The sequence below is a fragment of the Rhopilema esculentum genome, chromosome 7, assembly GCF_057945365.1.
Source record: "Rhopilema esculentum isolate cy_ngs chromosome 7, ASM5794536v1, whole genome shotgun sequence".
NCBI lineage: Eukaryota > Metazoa > Cnidaria > Scyphozoa > Rhizostomeae > Rhizostomatidae > Rhopilema > Rhopilema esculentum.
Genome location: NC_142821.1, coordinates 1,885,184 through 1,904,944, shown reverse-complemented (window position 1 = coordinate 1,904,944; position 19,761 = coordinate 1,885,184). Strand labels below are relative to the sequence as shown.

Here is a 19,761-nt window from a genome sequence, read left to right as displayed (position 1 = left end):
CTAGAAGTTTCACAGAATGAAATCTCAGCGAAAAATACCGATGAAATACAGCACCATGGGTATCTGTCCTAGCCGACAATTTCAATTTATTGGGGTTAAGCTGTATTAAAGACATAAGTTCTTCTCACTGAAACCACAGAGCCTCCTCGAGAATCTTAGGCGCCAATTTGCTTCATTCTTCGATCTCGTTTAAAGAACGTTAATAATGAAAGAATCGCCAAAATAAAAGTCTGTCTGACCTAGGGATATTAGATCATAATCGAGTATAATGACCGTGAACATTTGATAATCAAAGCTTGATTTCGACGGTATAAACGAAGGACAAAGAGGCTTTAGAAAGTAAAACACCACGCCATACCCTCTCGTTCTGGGAAAGAACTAAGAGCGAATTTGCTACAAACAGCAATTTTCTTTTGTTTTGGCAACTAATTTGTCATGTTTTTGAGAGTGTATTTTGATTTCAGTGTATGAGAATTCACGCGAGATTGAAGAGCCCTGAGACCCATGACGCCAAAAAAAATAAGGAGGGTTCTTAAACGCCGTTGCGAGCCTAGTGATTTGACGAGGTTCGGAATTTTGTTAGTCGTTTCAAAAAGGGTAATTGGGTGGAATTGAGTAGAATTGGACTTGCCAGGATTTCCAAGGCAAATGTGGTTAGGCCGATAGAAATACAGGAAAGTAAGAGAACAGATATGAGAGAATTTAAACTTGTTGACACTGGAATCAGAACTGCTAAGATCGATGGATATCGTGAGGACATAGATTGATGTTGCTTAAAGTAGTGGAGGAATCAGCCAGAAAGGAATTGTTTTGTAATATGACGTGTTAATAAAGATGGCGGACCGGTTACAAATTTTAGACGGGAGGAAACTTGTACTGATTAAAACCTTGAAATAAGATTGTGGAAGTTACTCCAACGAATCTCAGTGAAAGATAACGCAACAACTATTTATTCATTCTCACTAAAAACTATGATTAGCCAGACACATTGAAGAAAAAGCGAAATAAAGATTTTTTTCGATTCAATTTGAGGTCCTTGAAAACATGCTTGGTTGTGTTTGCGATATTTTTACATAATCAAATGCTCATTTCTTTTAATTTTGTTAAAAAAGATAACAAAGGCAAAAAGATAAAACACATTTCTTAAAAAAAAGCTCATAGATGCCTAACGATGGTTGCTTTGGACTGATTCTAAATCTAGTTAAAGGGGCTCTTCAGTCACTCGGATCTCTTTACTACTGTATCACTAATGCCATTTGGCCATTTCACGTTTAACCATCAATTGTGGGTTGCTTTGTACAAAACAAATTCAGTATTCCAGACAAGGTTTCCATCAATTATCGAATAAGTTTATACTCCATTCCGACAGACAAATTCATTCCAGCTAAAACTCTTTGCCAAGTGAGAGACAATAGGCAGAAATGAAAAGCAGGCCTAACATGAATGCTGTTAGCGAAATGAGCCATGATCCCATGAAGCTCAAAGCCAAAATACTGTCTATACATACAAATCCACTTTCACACAGACATTCAAGCATCTGAAAACTGTCAGGTAAATGTCCTGTGATAAGGTCGAGACTAAACCTCAAACCTAAATAATCAAGCCATTACGATGTAGTCACTGAGTGGTCAGCGAATAATGTTATCAAAACAAATTAACATGGATTTATACTTTTTAAGATTCTTTCTATGGAGTTTTTTGACTCAAAATGTTTTTTCTCAGCTTCTTTATAGTCCTCTAAGATTTTAGAAATTCTTTTTAGGATTCTACTCTTTGACATTATGTTTAATATACACCAGCCCATCTACAAGATCCTAGACTTGTAAACCTTCCCTAGGGCAAAACTAGTTATTCCACGTTTTGCTTCATTTATCCTATAATTACTTGTTAACAACAAACAGTTCAGAACATAATATATACTTATGTTGAGGAGCATTCACCGAAACAGAGAAAAGCAGGGGAAATTTTCTCGTGCGTTTTGGCAAACAGAATCTTTCAGATAGTAACGTAGATTCATAAGATTCCTTTCACATGCGTCAAGACTTTTCATTTCAACAACCAACTTCTGAAGGTCATCTGAACTTAAAAAAAGCGTGTTGGACATGTATGACATAATTTCAAATAGAAACGGCCAACGGTTTGTAAATAATACCATCAATATTTCATCCTGGTTGAATCATTAGAGCTTCATGATATACAATTTTGCCACAAAATGTTCTACTTTTACCACCACTAATGCAACATGAGACTCTACGAGTTAAATATTTCGCCTTTTACATCATCCCCTCGTGGAATAACCAAGATTAAAAATATCACACGTGTTAATACGCTCCGCCCAGTCACCAAAAGATTTTACTTCCCCAGTGTTTTATTTTACATGGCAGTCTATATTGCAAGCAGCCTCAAGAGGGTATGGTATCAAATCCCCAAATAGTAAAGGAGGGTCCTTACACTTAAGGCTTTCAAAACAAAAAAATTGGCAACCACAACAGCATTTAAGGCTGATCAAAGTGACAACCAATCGAGGGCTGTCATATCTTTGGAATACCTCAAAAAACGTGAACGAACATGACGGTTCGGAACAAATTCTTAAAGTATCAGAATATCTAATGAGGACAAACCATTCCTGAAGTTGATTTAAATCTCATTTCATAAGTCAAATTATTATATTTTTTGAAGGTGGATGGGTTTGGCACCCAAGAATGACTAGCTATCTGTCTTGACTGAACAAACAGCAACAATATGACAAACCAAGGATCAGAACTGGACTCTTGGCTCTTAAAAATTTGCTAGACTAATAAAAAGCCTTTTCGTAAATGGCAGAAATCGGTTTGTCAGGAAAACGGCTGGAATCAAAGAATGATGGGCGCAGTTGCACCAAAACTATAATAGCCTGTGGGACAAAATGCAAAAAAATGAAATTTCGTATGTTTAGAGTGTGATTTTGACAATTTGGGCCCGATTCTGCAGTTGGTTGTCAATTCTGATAGCTAAACAAACTAAATCCTGGCCCATAACAACGATTTAACATTGAGCGCTGGAAAAACAAACCTGTTCGTTTCATAAGCGCCTTTTTCGCGTCTTCTTCAACCTTTTTGTCTTTATCTGCTGCATCGTGATCATAATACAAATCTTTCGGTGGGCTGTTCAAGGAAAATTTTCAAATATTATTGTAGAATCTAATAGGCAAGAATCGATTACTATAGGAGTGATAAAATGAAAAACCCGGAATATTAATGACGCCTTAGCGGCAGCCTTGCGAGGAAAATGACAAAGAGGCAAAACCAAGACGAGGCATACTACTTCGCAGGAGTTTTCAAAAGTGCAATGAATACTAGCGAACAGGGATGTATGCAGTTTCGCCTTGAAGGAAAATAAAACGAATGTATAACATTATACAACAAGTCCAAGCTCAGGGTTTTAATAACTTTTTTAATTAGAAGGCTCACATTCAAAAGTAGGCGTCTATAAATTTACTAAAGTTTGTGCAGTTTTACTAATGAGGGTGAAAGTAGGCGCGTCGCGTTGCGGTGTTCCTTATACACTACTATTTTATCGATTTTTCGCCGCAAGATTTCCTCAGGAGTCCGTCGAGCAGCCTGCTATCGTGGCCTCTCCTTTATTCGCACACTTCTAATGAAATCAATGCAAGCTTTTTCAAGTAATGTAAAAGCAGTCTTAATGTAAAAACTGGACGTTTTGATGTTGCGTAACAATCGGAGGGAAAGCTTGATCTACCACTGACTGGCAATATTAATATAAAACAATGAAGTCTTAAGGGATGAATTACACAGACGATCAATTACCAACTCAGATACCGAAGATTAGAGCACTTAAATGCCGGATCATTGTAGAGAAGTCAGTTACTCAAGTGTCTTGATAATTTGCTAAAAACGCGTCATTTGAAACTGGCCTTTGAAGTAAAGAAGTGATTCTGTTTGCTTTGGTTTTTGTTCTTGTACGTAGGGTGAACCATCATTGTGAATTTGACAGGATGTATCAACAAATGTATATCGAGCCTGGGCATTAACACCTCCCCCACTTGACAAAATGTCAGTTAAAGCTTTTTCTGGCAAAAACGTAAAAAGAGATTGGGGATATGTTAAAGTCTGGGCTAAAACCATCCAAAAACAAAAAGCTTACCTAAATTTCTTTTCTTTGTCCGCAAGATCAGAGGATTTGCAACTCAAATCAACCTGGAACTTTTCCATGTTTAGCTTTAAAACCCGCGCATGAAGAGTCATACCATGCTGTAGCAAAAAATTGCAGTTTTTAAAAACAAAGGCATTGAAATACTTGGAAGAATTCTTACTCATATGAAATTTAGCAGAAAAGCAATTCATAAAAAAGATGCTATGTTTTGACTTGAAACGCAAGTATGAAAACATTTTTAAATATTAAGGCATGATTAATGAAAAAAGACAAACACATTACAATGGCCTAAAGCACTGGCCAAGTAAAAGGTAGGCCATGCCTGAACTTAACCACTATGTTAACTTCCCATCGCATTTTGGTTCAATAACTGCCATTTTCACAAGTTTCTTGAATCAATTCAGTTACTCATTACCTTTTAGCAAACAGAACATATTTCTTGACCAAAAATAATTTTAAAAACCAGAACATTTACTGGATCCCCTGTTCAGACACTTTTATTGCCGCAGTAAATCCGCACTTTATGGTAGACACCCCGGCCCTACGTCTAAGTGATTATAAGGGAAGTCCACAGCTTTCAAAGCGATTTGATAATTGGAAAAAAACAAGCGACTTGTGGGCTGCCTGTTATCTGCTTTCTTAAGTTTATCAGCTACTTTATCTCAATAGGTTAACGAGATCACGCAGATTTACTAAAAAAAGATTGTCTTTAAGCAGTATTACTTCCTTGGTTAGAGGTTAGCAATGGCGATAACAATTATTCGCTAACATTTATCTCTTATCAACGCACGTACCGCCGCGTGTGCCACCGCATGTACCACCGCGACTACTATCGCGCGTTGTAACCTTCTATAGATCACTAAATTTCTTCGGAGAATCAAAAATTAAAATCAGAAAAAGAATGAAAAAATACTATTAACGAAATCAAGAAACCATAACTGCATTTTCTCGAGAATTGTTTACCAAAAAATGAATAACAAACCTGAACACGATCTTCCGGCCTCTTGACACCTTTATCGCTGATGTTTCTGTTGCTGATGAATCCGGAGATTCCGTTGTCAAGCCGTACCCGGACACCTACCGCTTCTCCAGCGCAACTGCCATTATCGAAATGGGTCCAGACCTACGGATTGCAAACCGGTATAAATTTATTGCTGGTGAATATTTTAAAAGTTTCTGCTACAAGAGGTATACAGGGCATCCATAGACACCCGATACTAATACCCCAAAAAACATTTATTTCAGATGGGCATCACTAAGTAAGATCAGGACGGTTTATTCGACTGAGAAAATCAGTCTACTGTCTAGAGTTCGTCAAATAAAATGCAACTTCGCCATATAAAATGAATCTATGCTTTTCCACAAATCACTTAGATTTGGTCACCTGGACCCGTAGATTTCGCCCCGAGGTACAAGTCCCTATCAACAAAATGCATGTCTACGGTAATATTGTCGGCAGATTCTTAACTATGACCTGCGGATAAGATAATATTGTGGTGAGCAAGCAGTTATCAGACTTCCTCATCCAGTCCGCTGGATCGAAGAAACCACCATGGTTTTTTCACAAGAAAGCGACTAAGTACTGGAGTACTGGAGACGAGCTATGGACAGAAGGATAGGAATTGGAAATCAGAATAAACTTCTATTCAATGTATCTTAAACAGGAGGATCATTGAAAATTAAAGTTGTTTCTCTTATCATTAGATATAAAAAATGTCATGCTATAAACCAGTTTTGCATCATTGTTCGGATGCTGAATATATTTAGGAAACAGACTCCAGGCGGTTCTACGCCCGAGAACCAGACGGGAGGCCACGCGAAAACAAATAATTTAAGCCAGCACACACATCACCCTCTTTGCTGTCATTCTGGGAAAGGTTTTAAAAGTGTTGGTTTATTAGACGGAAGAAGTGCGAAAACTTCTCTTTACTTTAAAAACTTTTATAGACTTCTCTCATGAATAGGTTATAAGATTAACTTATGAAGAGGGTGCATAGTTGTCATAAAAGCAGAAAAGAAATAGAGTATAATAAAACGTTTGAGACGCAGCCATGATCTAAGTTGATATTACATGGACCTCATACAAAACCGTAAGAATATTCCTAGCACGTATTGCATTTACCAACACTGGTAGAAATTTCTTGGGACATCGAACAGCCGTATGAACACAGCCTTTTTGATACCAAAAAGCATCAACGCGAAAACGATCATCACAAAAGCAACTGCCCTTGTTTGTCATAAATGTTCCCGATGACGTTTCCTTGGAACTCAAAACAACTTTAACCGACGCATGTCTGATTATAATCAGCCGCAGGGTCCAACCACAAGCTGCTGGCGCAAACCATCCTGCCACCTTGATATGCAACCTTTCGATATGGATGGGACAATTGTCAGACAGGCCAGCTTATCTCACCAATGAGACAACGCATTTCACCATCCAGAGTGTCACTCGTCTCTCAATACAGACATGGATTCAAGTACAAACTTCGTGGTTTGGCCTGAGCTTTAAATCTGAGTACCCTTCTTATTGCACGTTGAAAGCATTTTGTCACTATCAATTACATTTTCGCTATTTACCCAATTGGTACTTTCTCGGGGAGTTTTGATTTTATACAGCGGCTCGATATATATTCTAACTCAACTATAAAATTGGGGGATTAAAGCTACAAAAGCACCTAGTTTCCTCTTTTCTCATTTATTTATATTTTTTATGACTGGAAGAACAAATTCACAGTCTGGCACTCCAATCTGCCTTCAAATTCGCAACATTTTTTTAATCTCATAATAATGTGTTCAGTCAACATAAGATACCAGCCCTGGCCTGGAACGCACCACCATGCTGTACACACTACGTCTCATCCACTAAAATCCTTGAGGCTGTGAGCAGATAAGACAAGGGGTCTGTTATCAAAACAGATTTCTGCTATCACAGGTGATGACATCGAGAGAAACGAAAACAAAGAGTCTTACACACCACACACATAGCATTCCAAAACAGATAGGCCCTTAAACATGGAACAATACGTAAATAAATGATTAGCAACCATGCTTCGGATTATCGGTGATCAACAGCTTGGCTACTAATTTGTAAAACATACAGTGTGATTAATCGTATTTGAGATTAAAAAACTGACCTCACTGAGATCTGGAAAGTTATCTTTGAGGCAAAAGGGACATTGCCAAAGGTTTGTGTCGTCATTTCGCACAGGATTGGCTTGGTCCAAAGCCTCTCTTGACGGCTTACGGTAGGCGAATCCCGTGACGATGCAAGTGACCATCTTACCAACAAACAAAGTCTCCTCCGTTTCACCAGTCAGCAGCTTGAACTTCTCATCTGGATCAAGCTGTCTGTACGGTACACGGTGATCTTTGAAGCGATTAATCAGTTCATCTCTGATGTCATAGAGCGTTATCTGTTTATTTCCATACCCTTGACGTGCCAGTTCATCGGCAAATGCGTCCAAATCTAAGTCTTTCAGGCGGTCGGGTTGCTCCAGAATCTCCTCCACAGCCGCAGAGGGTTGGGCCTCTTCCATACCCTGCAAGGTTAGCAACGAGTACATTAAAAATGAAACAAAATAATGAAATAATGCCACATGCCTAACGATAATCCAACGTCTTACATATTCAGACGTCCCAGATTCAAAGCGTTTGTGCTACTGCTTCCGCTTTTTGTGCTTTTTGGAAATGGGTGTACTTCAATTAAGCCCCATCAATGTCCTATCATTGCTTTTCGTGGTATTTTAAAAGGGGTAGCTGAAGATTGCTAGTAGGCGTCCCATTCAAAACCCTTGAAGCTGTTTCATGCGAAAGCTGCATAATCAAAACTGCTTAGGATATCAGATCCTGCGTCTGGCGATCTGGACACCTTGAACCTTTTCCAATCCAGCCATAGAGGGAAACGGTTACCCAGACTGAATAATTACAATGAATAAAAAACCTAGACTTAAGAATGGTTTTAACGAAAGTTTTCTGAGCGGCTTTACAAAAAAAGGCCATCAATCTGCTGGCTTGGCGAGACAGACTTTGAATAAATGAAACACACTTACGTCATCGTATTCCAGTGCATCAACTGCCATCTTTCTCGCCCAGTCATATGTTTCTGGGTGAATCCTCGTGCTATCAAGAACTTCCATATTGTCCCCGATTGACGAGGTGTCTATTTTAATAAAACCGGCGCAATTAAGGAATACTTGCGGACCCATGCCATATGTTAGAACCAACTGAGATCGGTTTTCCAAACGTGTTGTCTGCGTTTTCAATTTCTAAAAACAGAAACAGCTAATTGACGTATACAGTCTCCTGCATAAATAACATTTAAAACGTCAAAAAGGATTGACAACGTACCTGAAAAGGCTACTCGAACTTCAAGCCGACGAGTTCCATGAAAAAGAACAGACACTTTCACCCTGGGAACCAGAGCTTCAGCCTTAGTGAAAGAGATAGTTGGACCGTGGTCGGACCCATCTTACGGTGTTCCACTTACCGACCCACTCTTTCACCGAACGACTCGTTCACTGTGGCTCTGTCACTCAGGATAAAATTCTTGCAATTACATAATATAATTCGGCGAACAGTTTTCAAAAACCACGGAAAATGAAAACGAAATGTTGTCATAAAGCGCTAATAACAAATAGGCAATCTAAATGACGTCACAGCACTACAATAAAATATTCAAAAAAGCGCTTCTCTACCTTAATGAGGTCTCCACCTTTCCTCGGGCCCAGTCCACAAATAAACTGGATCAGCGCCGCGACATGCGGATGCTCTATAGCTCTGTTTACATCAACACCAACAACGTTTGTCCGGTTGATGAATTCGACTTCCAGGGCTTTTGCAAGCTGCTCCTTTGGGAGTAATTCCTGTTTCAAAGAAAATAAACTTATTATTCAGATTTGACATTGCTCAAGCTTAAATGCATAGGCAAATTATGAATTTAAAACATGATAATTGTGATTGACGATTCATGATTGATGGTGGAAGTTGATGATGATTTTGAAGGTAAACAAAGATTAACTATTTACCTGAAGTGGATGCAAAATTAGGCATTCTAGTTCGCCTTCTCCGTCACACAAGCCGGCGAATTCAATCAAAGGATCTTGCAGCCTCCTTCCAATAGACACAGCATGCCGAAGAAGAGGCGGGTAATCTTTAAATTCAGTCTTAAGATAGAAAGAAAGTGAAAGATTAGAAACAAAGTAAGCGAAAACACTGTATATTACCCATCTTTGCTTAGATTAAAGCAACAAAATTGCAAAAAAGTAAGCCATTTGCAATTGATACATGCGCTAAAATTAAAAACAATAATTGGTTACTTGAAATAGAACTGACCAGTCATACAAACGTAACTAAATATACTTTTAAAGAAGATGAAGTGTTACTTTTGCGAAACGAAATCTTCGATCAAATCTTTGATGTTCATACGGTGACCTAACAAACTGTGATGCACTGTGCCTAACACACAGTTAGGCAATCGTGCATGTTAAAGGTTTCCCACTTACCGTAGATCTCGGTGAGGCCTCGTAAATCTTAGCAACTTCCCCGTCAACCAGCTCAACATAGATGGGAGCCATCTGCTGCTCTTGTTCCAAATCAACAATACAAGAACGAATATCTTCCACGACGTTTTGCGCCTCCCTGCATTGCGCAGTCACGGCGACAACGTGAGGTCTGTGGTTCAAAATAAACTTCTTGACAGTTTCAAACTCCCGTTCCTGCAGGGAGAAAGTAATTGGTTCAGAGAAATACTGCATCAGACGGAGACGACTAGAGCACATTAACTTAGAAACGAGAAAAGAAAAAACGTTTGCACAAGCTATAATTTGATGAATCAGAGAAATATAATGAAGACCTTGATGAAAAACAGAACTAGAACATTTTGGAAAATTTTCCAGTTAGAAATTTCAAATACAATTGCGCTAGCTTCTACAAGAAACCAAAGGGCCTAAAAGATAAAAATATTTGCTAACCTTGGCCTCTCGGTCTGCCTGTCTTCCAACATTCCTCCTTTTCAATAAATGTTTCAGTCTTAGAAAATCGATCACTTCACCATCACCATCCAACATTGCTATGAATGCAGCAACATTCTGATCTGGCATGAAACCACAGGCTAGCACCCTGCAACCATGCTCCGTTTCTGTACGCCCTCCAAAGTCACTTTCTTGCCTCACGTGACTATCCCCTTGGTATGGAGCAACGGCTATCAAAGACTTCAATTTTCTCGCACAGAGCTAGAGAAATTGATACAATTGAGCGTGGCGGACAAATTTAGAGAAAATACATGCAGATATTCAAATAGTTCAACGAAAGAAACTGGCCGATACATGAGACTATTCCTAATTTTACTCTGTTCCTTAAAGATTTACGTCTACAAACCGGCTTATTGACCTTATATCTACAACATTAAGCTCATTTATTATCCACGCAACGCTGCTTAAATAAAACAGTCTAAAATTTTCGAAACTGTAAAATTTTCACGAAGGCAACATCAGTCTAGTCATTTGAATATGATCAAACAATATCCATTCCTAATACATATGCATTGATAGTCAAAACCTGGCTGCAAGTCAAAACATCAGTACAAATTTCCCAATCTTGTTCCCAAAGATTAAAGTTTATTTCGCTTAGAGAATCTGGAAAGGATATAAAGAAGCGTAAAAGAGGCAGGTTACGAGCGAGAGAGAGGCTTGGAACGGTACTTCTGTGAAAAAAGCAACATCTTCCATGAAAACACAACAAATTTTTCATGGAAAGCATAAGGAGCATTTATGAACCTGTATGACGTAATCTGTTGACTCTCGCAGCAGCTTAGATTTCAGTTCGTTTGCAAAAGCTGGGTATAAAATTTGTTCTAATGCTTTGACGAGGACTTTTGTTCTATGTTTATTCCATTCTTGAACCACTCGACTGTACTCGTCCTGCAAATAAACAGAACAGTATCAAGAAAGGAAGCTTTCGGTACCGCAAAATTTGAAAATATCAAAGAAATGGGAACATATCATACTAAAGTACTTTTTGTCCCACGCTATTCAGGGTATAAACTTTAGATAATTTCCAAAGGTAATTTCTGCAGTGTCGGACGAGAACTACTTAAGTATGGTACGCTTCCGCTTTTTACCTTGCCTTTTTCTAAGAACAGTATTACAACATCACAATTTATTACAATATTACACTTTAAGAATATAATATCACATGTCAGTGATTTATACAGATATCTACAATCCTTGACAAAAGTCCTTGGAACACCCTGCGACCAATGAAAGATTTTGACGAAATGAAGGTTTCCGGCTGTAAGATACAGAAATATCCCCCCTCCCCCCAAAAACAATGTTGGCTGAAAAGCCTATTACTTACCCTAGCTGATAAAATGACATTGGACGAATTTCGAGCTTTGAAACTGTTGTTATTCAACATTGTTTCAAGGGGGAGAGAGGGATGCTACTGAAGTTATGCAAAAATCTAGCTCTGTGTACCAAGACTTTTGGCAAGGATTGTATCAAGGGCAAAAGCAAGGCAAGGAACGTAATCAAATTTAAAAGACTTTTTGAAGTGGAAGAACCTTGTAAATCAAAAGAATTCTGTTCAAACTGAACACTTCTGCAACAAACATTCAACGTAATCGGCATGTCAGCAAGGTGGAATGTTCATTGTGTAAGAAAAGATTTTGTCTTAACTTACCCTGTAGAACAGCATCTTAATCTCCTCGAGATATGTAGTATAGCTGAAATCAATAAAACGAATACATGAATCCAATCTGGTAAGTTTTTATAAGTAACAATATAGAAGGTATTGCAACAAAACATGTCTCATCCGTGATTTTCTCAGTCAAATTTTGTTTCAGTTAAATTCAAATCAGACAATTTTATCCATCATTGAAAAACAGAGATGAGAAACTTAGGAGATTTTGCAAATTCGAAAGTTACTCTCGTACAATTTGTTTATCGAAACAAGTTCATAAATGATATTATACATTTTAAAAAGAGTAAGAAGTTCTTATAAATCTGTGAATATTTGGAATGAGCAAAAAGGCTGGGAGGCCGCAAGATAGCAGCTGAACAAAACGCCAATATTTCTTTTGATGCACTTCGATAAAAAAATGTTGCATACCCTATAAAAATTTTACGACCAGCAGTCTTACGAAAGATGAATACAGATTTCTTTAATCAAGCCTGAAAAGGTACTAATTAAGCCGATGATTTTCAAGGAACGCTAATTCACACTCCACAGCTATTAGACAGTGTGGTAAAGCACATGGTCTGTAGAATATATTCCTACCCTAATTCTGCATCCAAGTCGATTCCGACTTTTACTTCGACGAGTCCTTCTTTTTCTGCTTGACACATTTTTAGGAACTGCTCGCCTTGTAGATCCCTTACAGGCTTATGTTTGATGTATTTAAAAGCAGCATATTGGTGGAAGTCGTCGATTTCCTACAAATGAAACGCAGAATTGTGAAGACTACCTGGCAATCGTAATGTTCCAGACATTCAAAGCGCGCAAATAAAAAAAAGAGGACATCAATTGAAAAAACAATGAGTCCTTTACAGATGACAAATCAAACAAATTCAAAAAAAACGACAGGTTTCTAAACAAGAAGAGAGCAAGTACAAGTTTATCACTCTTGTAACACATCCTCGATCTAATGTGTTCTCTGGCCTAGTTCTGAAATGCTAATATTATTTTGATCCAGTTCTTCTCAGTTGGTTTCTGTTTCACAAAATTCAAATCAGACAATTTTTAACATCATTGAAGAACTTGATGTTAGAACTATAAATATGCAATCAATGAATTATTGAAATGTAAAAAGATACGAATTGCATGAAAACTCTAAGAAATACTAATAGCCGGCTTACTTTTTTCCCCTTTTTTGTTGGGATAAGACTGACTTTGGCCCTGTCAAAAAACGCTTGCCTGACACTCTGGCGAACCAACGGAGTCCTGGCAATTTGAACCGCTAGCATATGACGAGCTCCTTCCAACACTGCTGCTGCCGTTTGAAAACCACTTAAAACAAAACACGCGCGTAAGGCTTGGTATATCAGCTTAAAAATTGGGGAGCATCATTTCAAAATGACGCTGGCAGGCTGGCATCGTCTTATTAACTCATAAGTTAAGGTAAAGGTTGCAAATCAAATTTGTTATTATCACACAGCATTCTGACTTTAACAATTTGTTTTCTTTTTACTACCAATACCAAAATAATTCTCTAGTTGACTAGTTAGCGTGTGCCCTTGTCCCTTCATTTTCAAAGTTCAGGTCGCTACTCTACTCAGAGTTATGCAGATGAAAAGCCCGACTTACATATAACATGGACACGAGCAAGAAACTGAAACTTGAAAATAGGCCTGGATTAATACATAAAAACACCATCCCGTGCCATTGGCAACTGAATATACGATACACATTTTAAGCTATGAAGATTTCTACTGAGCTTTTTCGTTCATAAATAAAAAACGGCTAGGTGGCGTCTTTAAAACTTTTAGATTGAGAAATGTTAAAAACCCCTCCCCAGAAAGACTATCACGGAATTAATCTACGAGATTCTTTCAATAGCAGAAGCATTCGGTGCAGTCTACCAACATAAACCACCTCAATTTCTCAACTGCTACCTTAACTCTGCACAACCTACTTGCAAATGTATTGTTCTGCCAATTCTTCTGGTTCTTCCGGCACTTGCTCTGGTTCATGACGCTGGTAATTATCCCTCAAATTCTCTGCGAACTGTAGCGGTGACAAGCCAAATTTCTTGGTCAGATTAAGCAAGCCATTATCCTTACAAATGGTATAGAAATCCCTCCTCCTGGGTATTTTTCTTGTCTCTTCAACATCTTCATTTGCGTCCTCATCTTCCTTCGTGGCTTCATCCTCCTCAGCTTCATCTCCTTCTTTTTCAGTACTCTCGTCCAGGCCATCTTTCGTATTATCATCCTCACCCTCTCTGTCTTCTCCTTCACCAACTCCGTCGCTACTTTCTTTTTTCTTTGTTTTCTCTTTTACTTTTGACTTCGACTTCTTTGCAGCCTTCTCTTTGTCCTTAAACCAAGCCTGCATTTTCGGGATGTCGTCAGAGTAGTACAATTGGAACTGCATGTACACGTCCATCAACTCTTCCATTCCCTGAACATTGTCTAATCTAAGGGTTTTAAAATAGAGAGACTATCCTTAGTTTCAAAACCATTGTAAACCAAAAAGATGCAAAGAAGAAAGGCAAGAAGACGACAGTAAACAAACGCTAGAATAAAATTTAACCGAGGATTTAAAAACTATAGTGTTCTTTTTGCCTAGATTATATCAAACATTTTTAGCATGCAGATTGGATTTTTAAAAAAACATATCCATACTGACAATCTTTAATCTTCTTCAAATATATGTCAAAGTTTCAAGTATTTCAAGAGCCGTAAACGAAGACGTCTAAATACGCACAACGTGCTACTTTAAAATCATCCCACACATTTCAACCTATTATGAATTCACATTTGCAGCTTTGACAGAAAATGATAAGAGAAAACTCACGCATCAATATCTTCTTGCTCAAGTGTCCTGAAATGTTCATCGACTTTTTTGTCCTCATTTTTGAGTACGAGTTCAAATTGATATTTTTGCATCTGCTCGAAGAGTTTTTTCATATTTTGTTTCCTTCCATTCAATTGTGTCCACTGAAAAATTTCAAATATCAAATTCTGGGTGCAATGTAAAAAAAATAGATTGACAATTGTTCTACTCCAAGCTAAATTAAAAGAGTAAGAAAAGAAACTTATGAGTGTCTAGAAACTTATCAAGAAATTTACCCACATTTTATAAAAGAGCTTTGTATCTAGGTACTATACTTGTATAGTATAAATTGAACACAAACATGTTAATTTAGGCCATCTTACACCCACTTCCTTTTCTCATTCATTGATCATGCCATCACAGTGACATCCCCCTAGACCACAAGACATCCCATTCATATTGTAGTCTCTTCTCTAACTTTATGTTCGCAACACAATAAATAGAATTCGCCGAGTCGAAAACAACACGGTAGTTGATGGATGAAAACTATAGTGAGGCTATGAAATATGGTTCTTAAAAATGCATGGAATTGTTTACAAAAATAGACTTAAGTGTAAATGATGTGAACCGATACCTTAGCATCGAAGTCAAATATTGTCCAAAGATCATCAACTTTCAACTCTGGTTCGATGTATTCCTTTCTGTATGTTGCAATAAATGGGACCTGCAAAATAAAAACAAAATCAGATTTTTTCCAGCTTAACAAAAAGAGCCACGAGTTGTCTGTATAGCATTAATGCAGTTGAACTGGCAAATCTCATCAGATAAAGCAGTGATAATTCTTATGAAAAGGGAATGGCATTGAAAATATTTCATGCTGTTATCAATATGTTTAGCAATATATGGAACACTTCAAAAATTCTGTTTCCGGCTAGAAGTGATGCAAGAACGACTAGCGAAATATAGGTCATTCCCGCCTTCGTTAGTGGGCCCTTAAGACCGGCATCTGGGTAACCCAGTGTGGAGTGTTGGGATGGTGGGGCTGTGAAGGGGTTCCGATCTGGATGGCAATTGTAAATCCGCGGGGGTAATGGATGTCAACATGGCACGCCATCACGGGTTCCAATACTTTTAAACCACTTCACAGAAGATTTAAAAACCAACCCCCAGGAATTTGCACGGAAGTTTATTCACGCAACTACTACAGACAAACCGAGCTTTTGATTCACAGAACCAACAGACATAAGCTTTTGCCACGTGTGCACTCACCTCGAACAATTCTTTCTTCATAAAGTTCAAAGCCGACCTGATTTTTGGTATTGTTGAAACAGGTTTTAACTGAGGTGCGGGGTGTCTTCGTTCAAAATCTCTTGACTCCTGAAAAAAATATTGATAACACGTCAAGAGAACAAACAAAAATCCATTATTTAGAGAAGATAGAAAGTAAATGCTAGCAGCTTTATCTTTTAGATTCCCTTCAATTGTCTTGACATGATAGACAAATTTTGTAATAAAGCTGGCAAAATGAGAAAAAATTCAAAAGAGATAGGTAAACAATGAAATTAGCATGCTTCAGGATTATCTATCATTATATCTTGTGCTAATTACTTCGTTATGATCAGCTTTTAGTTTAACGTTATAAATTGTATTAGTTTCTATTTAACTCGCAAATGCTTCTTTGTGACTGTATTTTTGCAACACCTCCTAGTATTGTACTTGGTTAGGGGCCATCTTGGCCTAGATACTAGATAGGCCTAAATATTGGCAGCTTGAAATACACCTCGCAGAAATTCCTAACTACCAATTAACTTTAAGCGCAATAAACCATGTCAAACTATTAGTAGCAGTGTTTTCACTACTCATACTATCAATCAAGCAAAAACTCAAATTCTTACTGGGAAATTCTGTTGTGATATGGGCGTCTGCATAAACGCTTGCTTGTAGATCCATTCAGCTTCGTCATCAAGCTCTACATCAGTGGCCAGCTTCACCGGCACTGCACGGAGCTGGAATCTCTCAGGAATGTCGCGCACTCTCACCTCGTTATCTTTGTCAGTTAAATGGCTTTTCTCTAGTTCAGAAGGCTCGTAGACATCATAAATGGATTTCCTTGAAGTCTTCTTCTTCTTTCTCTTTTTCACAGTCTGTACTTCATCTTCATTTTCTTCGTAGTCTTCTTCGGATGCTTGATCAAGACCATCATCATATTGATCTAACTCATTCAAGTCAAACTCTAGGCCAAAAATATCTTGGGCTTCTTGCAATGCACTGTTCGATGAAAAATTTGACAGAAAATTACAATGAAATGCATCGTCGTTCTGACTTTGACACATGAAAGCTTCAAATGTTCAAGAATATTTTCAATTTATCATTAGACGGATAAAGAGCTTTTTATTACCAACTTCGAAAATTCTTCAATGACCAGTGTATCAAGGATCGTAACTTCTTTCTTTTTCTTTTCTACAGACATCTGTTTTTTAATATGCACTATGTAATTATGACAGTCTTTTCGTGTCTTTACAGGTACATTTTAGGAGTACATTTTAAAAACGAGCTTTAGCTAAATTCACCTCAGCTTGAGATTTCTTAATCATAAGACCTTTGGAAATTTATGAACAAAGCAAAGTTAGATCTAGAAAGCACATTACTTTATGTTTCAGGAGTTAGTTATCATTTTTCAAAACAAAGCAAGCAAAAGGTCCTGAAAAAGCACAAGCCTTGGGTTTCATGTCCTGAAGTAGATATTTAGACCACTTGCTTTAAAGAAATAAGGTATTAATGTGCACAGATAAACTAGAGAAAATTTATTTTACCTGCTTATGTATTTGTCCTTGCTTCGTTTCTTCTTTGCAGGTCTCGTGTGAATTGGCTGATCATCATCATCAACGATGAACCCATAGTCTCCATCGTCATCTTAATTTTACCAAAATCAATTATATAATAAGCAAAATATCATATTTACTCACTAATGTTACGATTAGAACAAAGTAGGGCAAGCTTTTAAGAAATTTCTACTAGTTTAAGATATTTATTGGGAATAGGGGTTGGGAATGCAAAAGGGAATCTTACTTGTTGAGAAAGAACTCAAGGCAAAAATAAAGAGCATTGGAATACAGTAGTATCAAATAGACAGATACTGAATGACCACAGTGGGGTAAAGAAGTAGCAAAAAGTATAAATAAGAAATTTGGCTCTAGCTTTCATGTTGGAAGATCCTATTTAGGGTGGGTGAAAAACTTGATAAAATCAACGTTTGCACTGATGGGGCTGTTGTTGCTTGCAATGTCATTTTATGACCACAAGTGTACTTCCCGGCATAAAGGCAAATTATCATTCATTCTACTTTCGACAAGTACAAAAATTATTTAGTTACAAATTTTCATCACTTCCTTGGACACAAAAAACAAGATGCAGTTGTTTATAGAATTAGATTTATACCTAAAGCCATTCATTGATCACACTGAAAAGTTTTAGATGGTTTTATATTTTTTCTATTTATTTAAAAAACAGTGAAATTGCATTGGTTACAGACTAATGAAGATTGCCAGTCTGTTAAATTTTGATCTAGGTGACTACTTTGCTCATATCTTCTTCGTGAGTTCATTACCATGAAGTTACAAACTATTTCTTACCCTCTTCATCAGTTAAATCCTCAATTGGTGCATATGCTTGGCTACTTCCTTGATTTCCAGCAGCTGATTCGTCTTCCCTCTATAAATATATCAATTTTACAATGAAAATAACCTGAAAACTACACAGTCCATCTTGTTTTGCATTTGAGCAAATACAGGTCTTAGGCCTTGGCAAATACAAATTCCTAGAAAAATCTTTTCTCCAGAAAATAATTAACCTATATTAATCACCCTTTAATTTTCTCAATAAAGTACCACAAGAATGAAAGCAAAGAATGAAAAAAAACCACAGGAACCAGACCAACATCAATCCTATCTTTCTGAGAAAAACTTTTAGAGACATTTCAGAGCATATATTATTGGATAACAAACTCAATAATGGCCTATTGTTAGCTTTTGTTTGAATTGCCATCTATGAAACATTACGCACTTTTGTTCCAGCATTTTTTTAAATTATGAGATCTATTCTTTGTCCTATTCTTTATTCTATAAAGTGTAACAGATCAAAGAAGAGCAATAGAATATTCACAACAAACAATATTGATTTAAAGTTTGGTTCACATCTTTGATCTTATCATTGCAAAAAACTATGGAATAAAATGCATAAAATAAAATATCTAATATTGATGAATTGCAGCAGATTTTCTGCCAAAATAAATCAAAATTAAGCAATGTTGCTTAAATGTGATATTTAATGATCATTTGGAAACCTAGCTTCAAAAAGCTAACTAAATGTTTTTAGTTAAATGGTTGATACAACTTTGATGGTTGGCAAATTAATGGTTGGGATCAAAAACCTAAAAATTGGCAAATTAATGGTTGGGAAAAAAATACTGATTATATCAAAAATACACTAATCATTCTGTGTAACATGCTTGCTGAAGATAATTCAAAGACTTCAAAGGGATGATACCTCATCACTAGATCTTCCATTCTAAGAGATAAAACATCAAACTGATACTTTATGAAGGACAACACAAAGAACAGATTTTACAGACAATCTATACTGACTTATAGAAAACATCACTTTCTATCTAAACAAAACTAGGCAACTTGCTAAAATGTGCAGATTATAACTGTCCCTGAATGTCAAACACTTTAAAACTTAGCTACAAAACGCTAACTACATGCTAATTGTTAAGTGTTTCATACAACTTTGATGGTTGGCATTCAAAATCAGTAGTTGAGAGCAAAATCTGGAATTTGTGTATACAAATTATATGCACCATATAATGAAAAAACATGTCACATACAAAATATGTAACACATATATCTAAAGTACCGTACTCTCTCTTGTATTCCCACTGTGGGTTTTATTGATTCAATCTCCTAATTTAATGCAGGATTATTAGAGAGGTGGGACTATCTGAGAGGCAGGATTAATTTCTCCATGTGCTTTCAAAAAGCAGGCGTAAACTTTAAACATGTTCTCCTGTGTTTTGGCATGGAAACTTTGCATGTAAATTGAGAAGAATGTTGATGAAAG

General features: G+C 37.1%; 1 protein-coding gene across 5 annotated transcripts in view; it reads right to left on the bottom strand.

Annotated features, from left to right (window-relative positions):
- The window catches only part of LOC135683976 (transcription elongation factor SPT6), a 30,071-nt gene that overhangs the window by 7,709 nt on the left and 2,601 nt on the right, over window positions 1–19,761 (bottom strand). For 3 of the 5 annotated variants that reach the window (XM_065199399.2, XM_065199400.2, XM_089109201.1), the window contains 21 exons: window positions 19,189–19,209; window positions 18,276–18,354; window positions 17,457–17,556; window positions 16,539–16,911; window positions 15,913–16,020; window positions 15,278–15,367; window positions 14,665–14,807; window positions 13,781–14,284; window positions 13,005–13,155; window positions 12,427–12,581; window positions 11,830–11,872; window positions 10,926–11,069; window positions 10,122–10,382; window positions 9,654–9,866; window positions 9,177–9,314; window positions 8,847–9,014; window positions 8,202–8,417; window positions 7,287–7,691; window positions 5,135–5,275; window positions 4,144–4,250; window positions 3,052–3,143 (listed from right to left, as the gene is read on the bottom strand). In XM_065199399.2, the coding sequence (XP_065055471.2) occupies window positions 3,052–3,143; window positions 4,144–4,250; window positions 5,135–5,275; window positions 7,287–7,691; window positions 8,202–8,417; window positions 8,847–9,014; window positions 9,177–9,314; window positions 9,654–9,866; window positions 10,122–10,382; window positions 10,926–11,069; window positions 11,830–11,872; window positions 12,427–12,581; window positions 13,005–13,155; window positions 13,781–14,284; window positions 14,665–14,807; window positions 15,278–15,367; window positions 15,913–16,020; window positions 16,539–16,911; window positions 17,457–17,556; window positions 18,276–18,354; window positions 19,189–19,209 (3,652 nt within the window). The remainder of the gene's footprint in view (window positions 1–3,051; window positions 3,144–4,143; window positions 4,251–5,134; window positions 5,276–7,286; window positions 7,692–8,201; window positions 8,418–8,846; window positions 9,015–9,176; window positions 9,315–9,653; window positions 9,867–10,121; window positions 10,383–10,925; window positions 11,070–11,829; window positions 11,873–12,426; window positions 12,582–13,004; window positions 13,156–13,780; window positions 14,285–14,664; window positions 14,808–15,277; window positions 15,368–15,912; window positions 16,021–16,538; window positions 16,912–17,456; window positions 17,557–18,275; window positions 18,355–19,188; window positions 19,210–19,761) is intronic. The other 2 variants (XM_065199401.2, XM_065199402.2) reach the window with 1 other exon arrangement.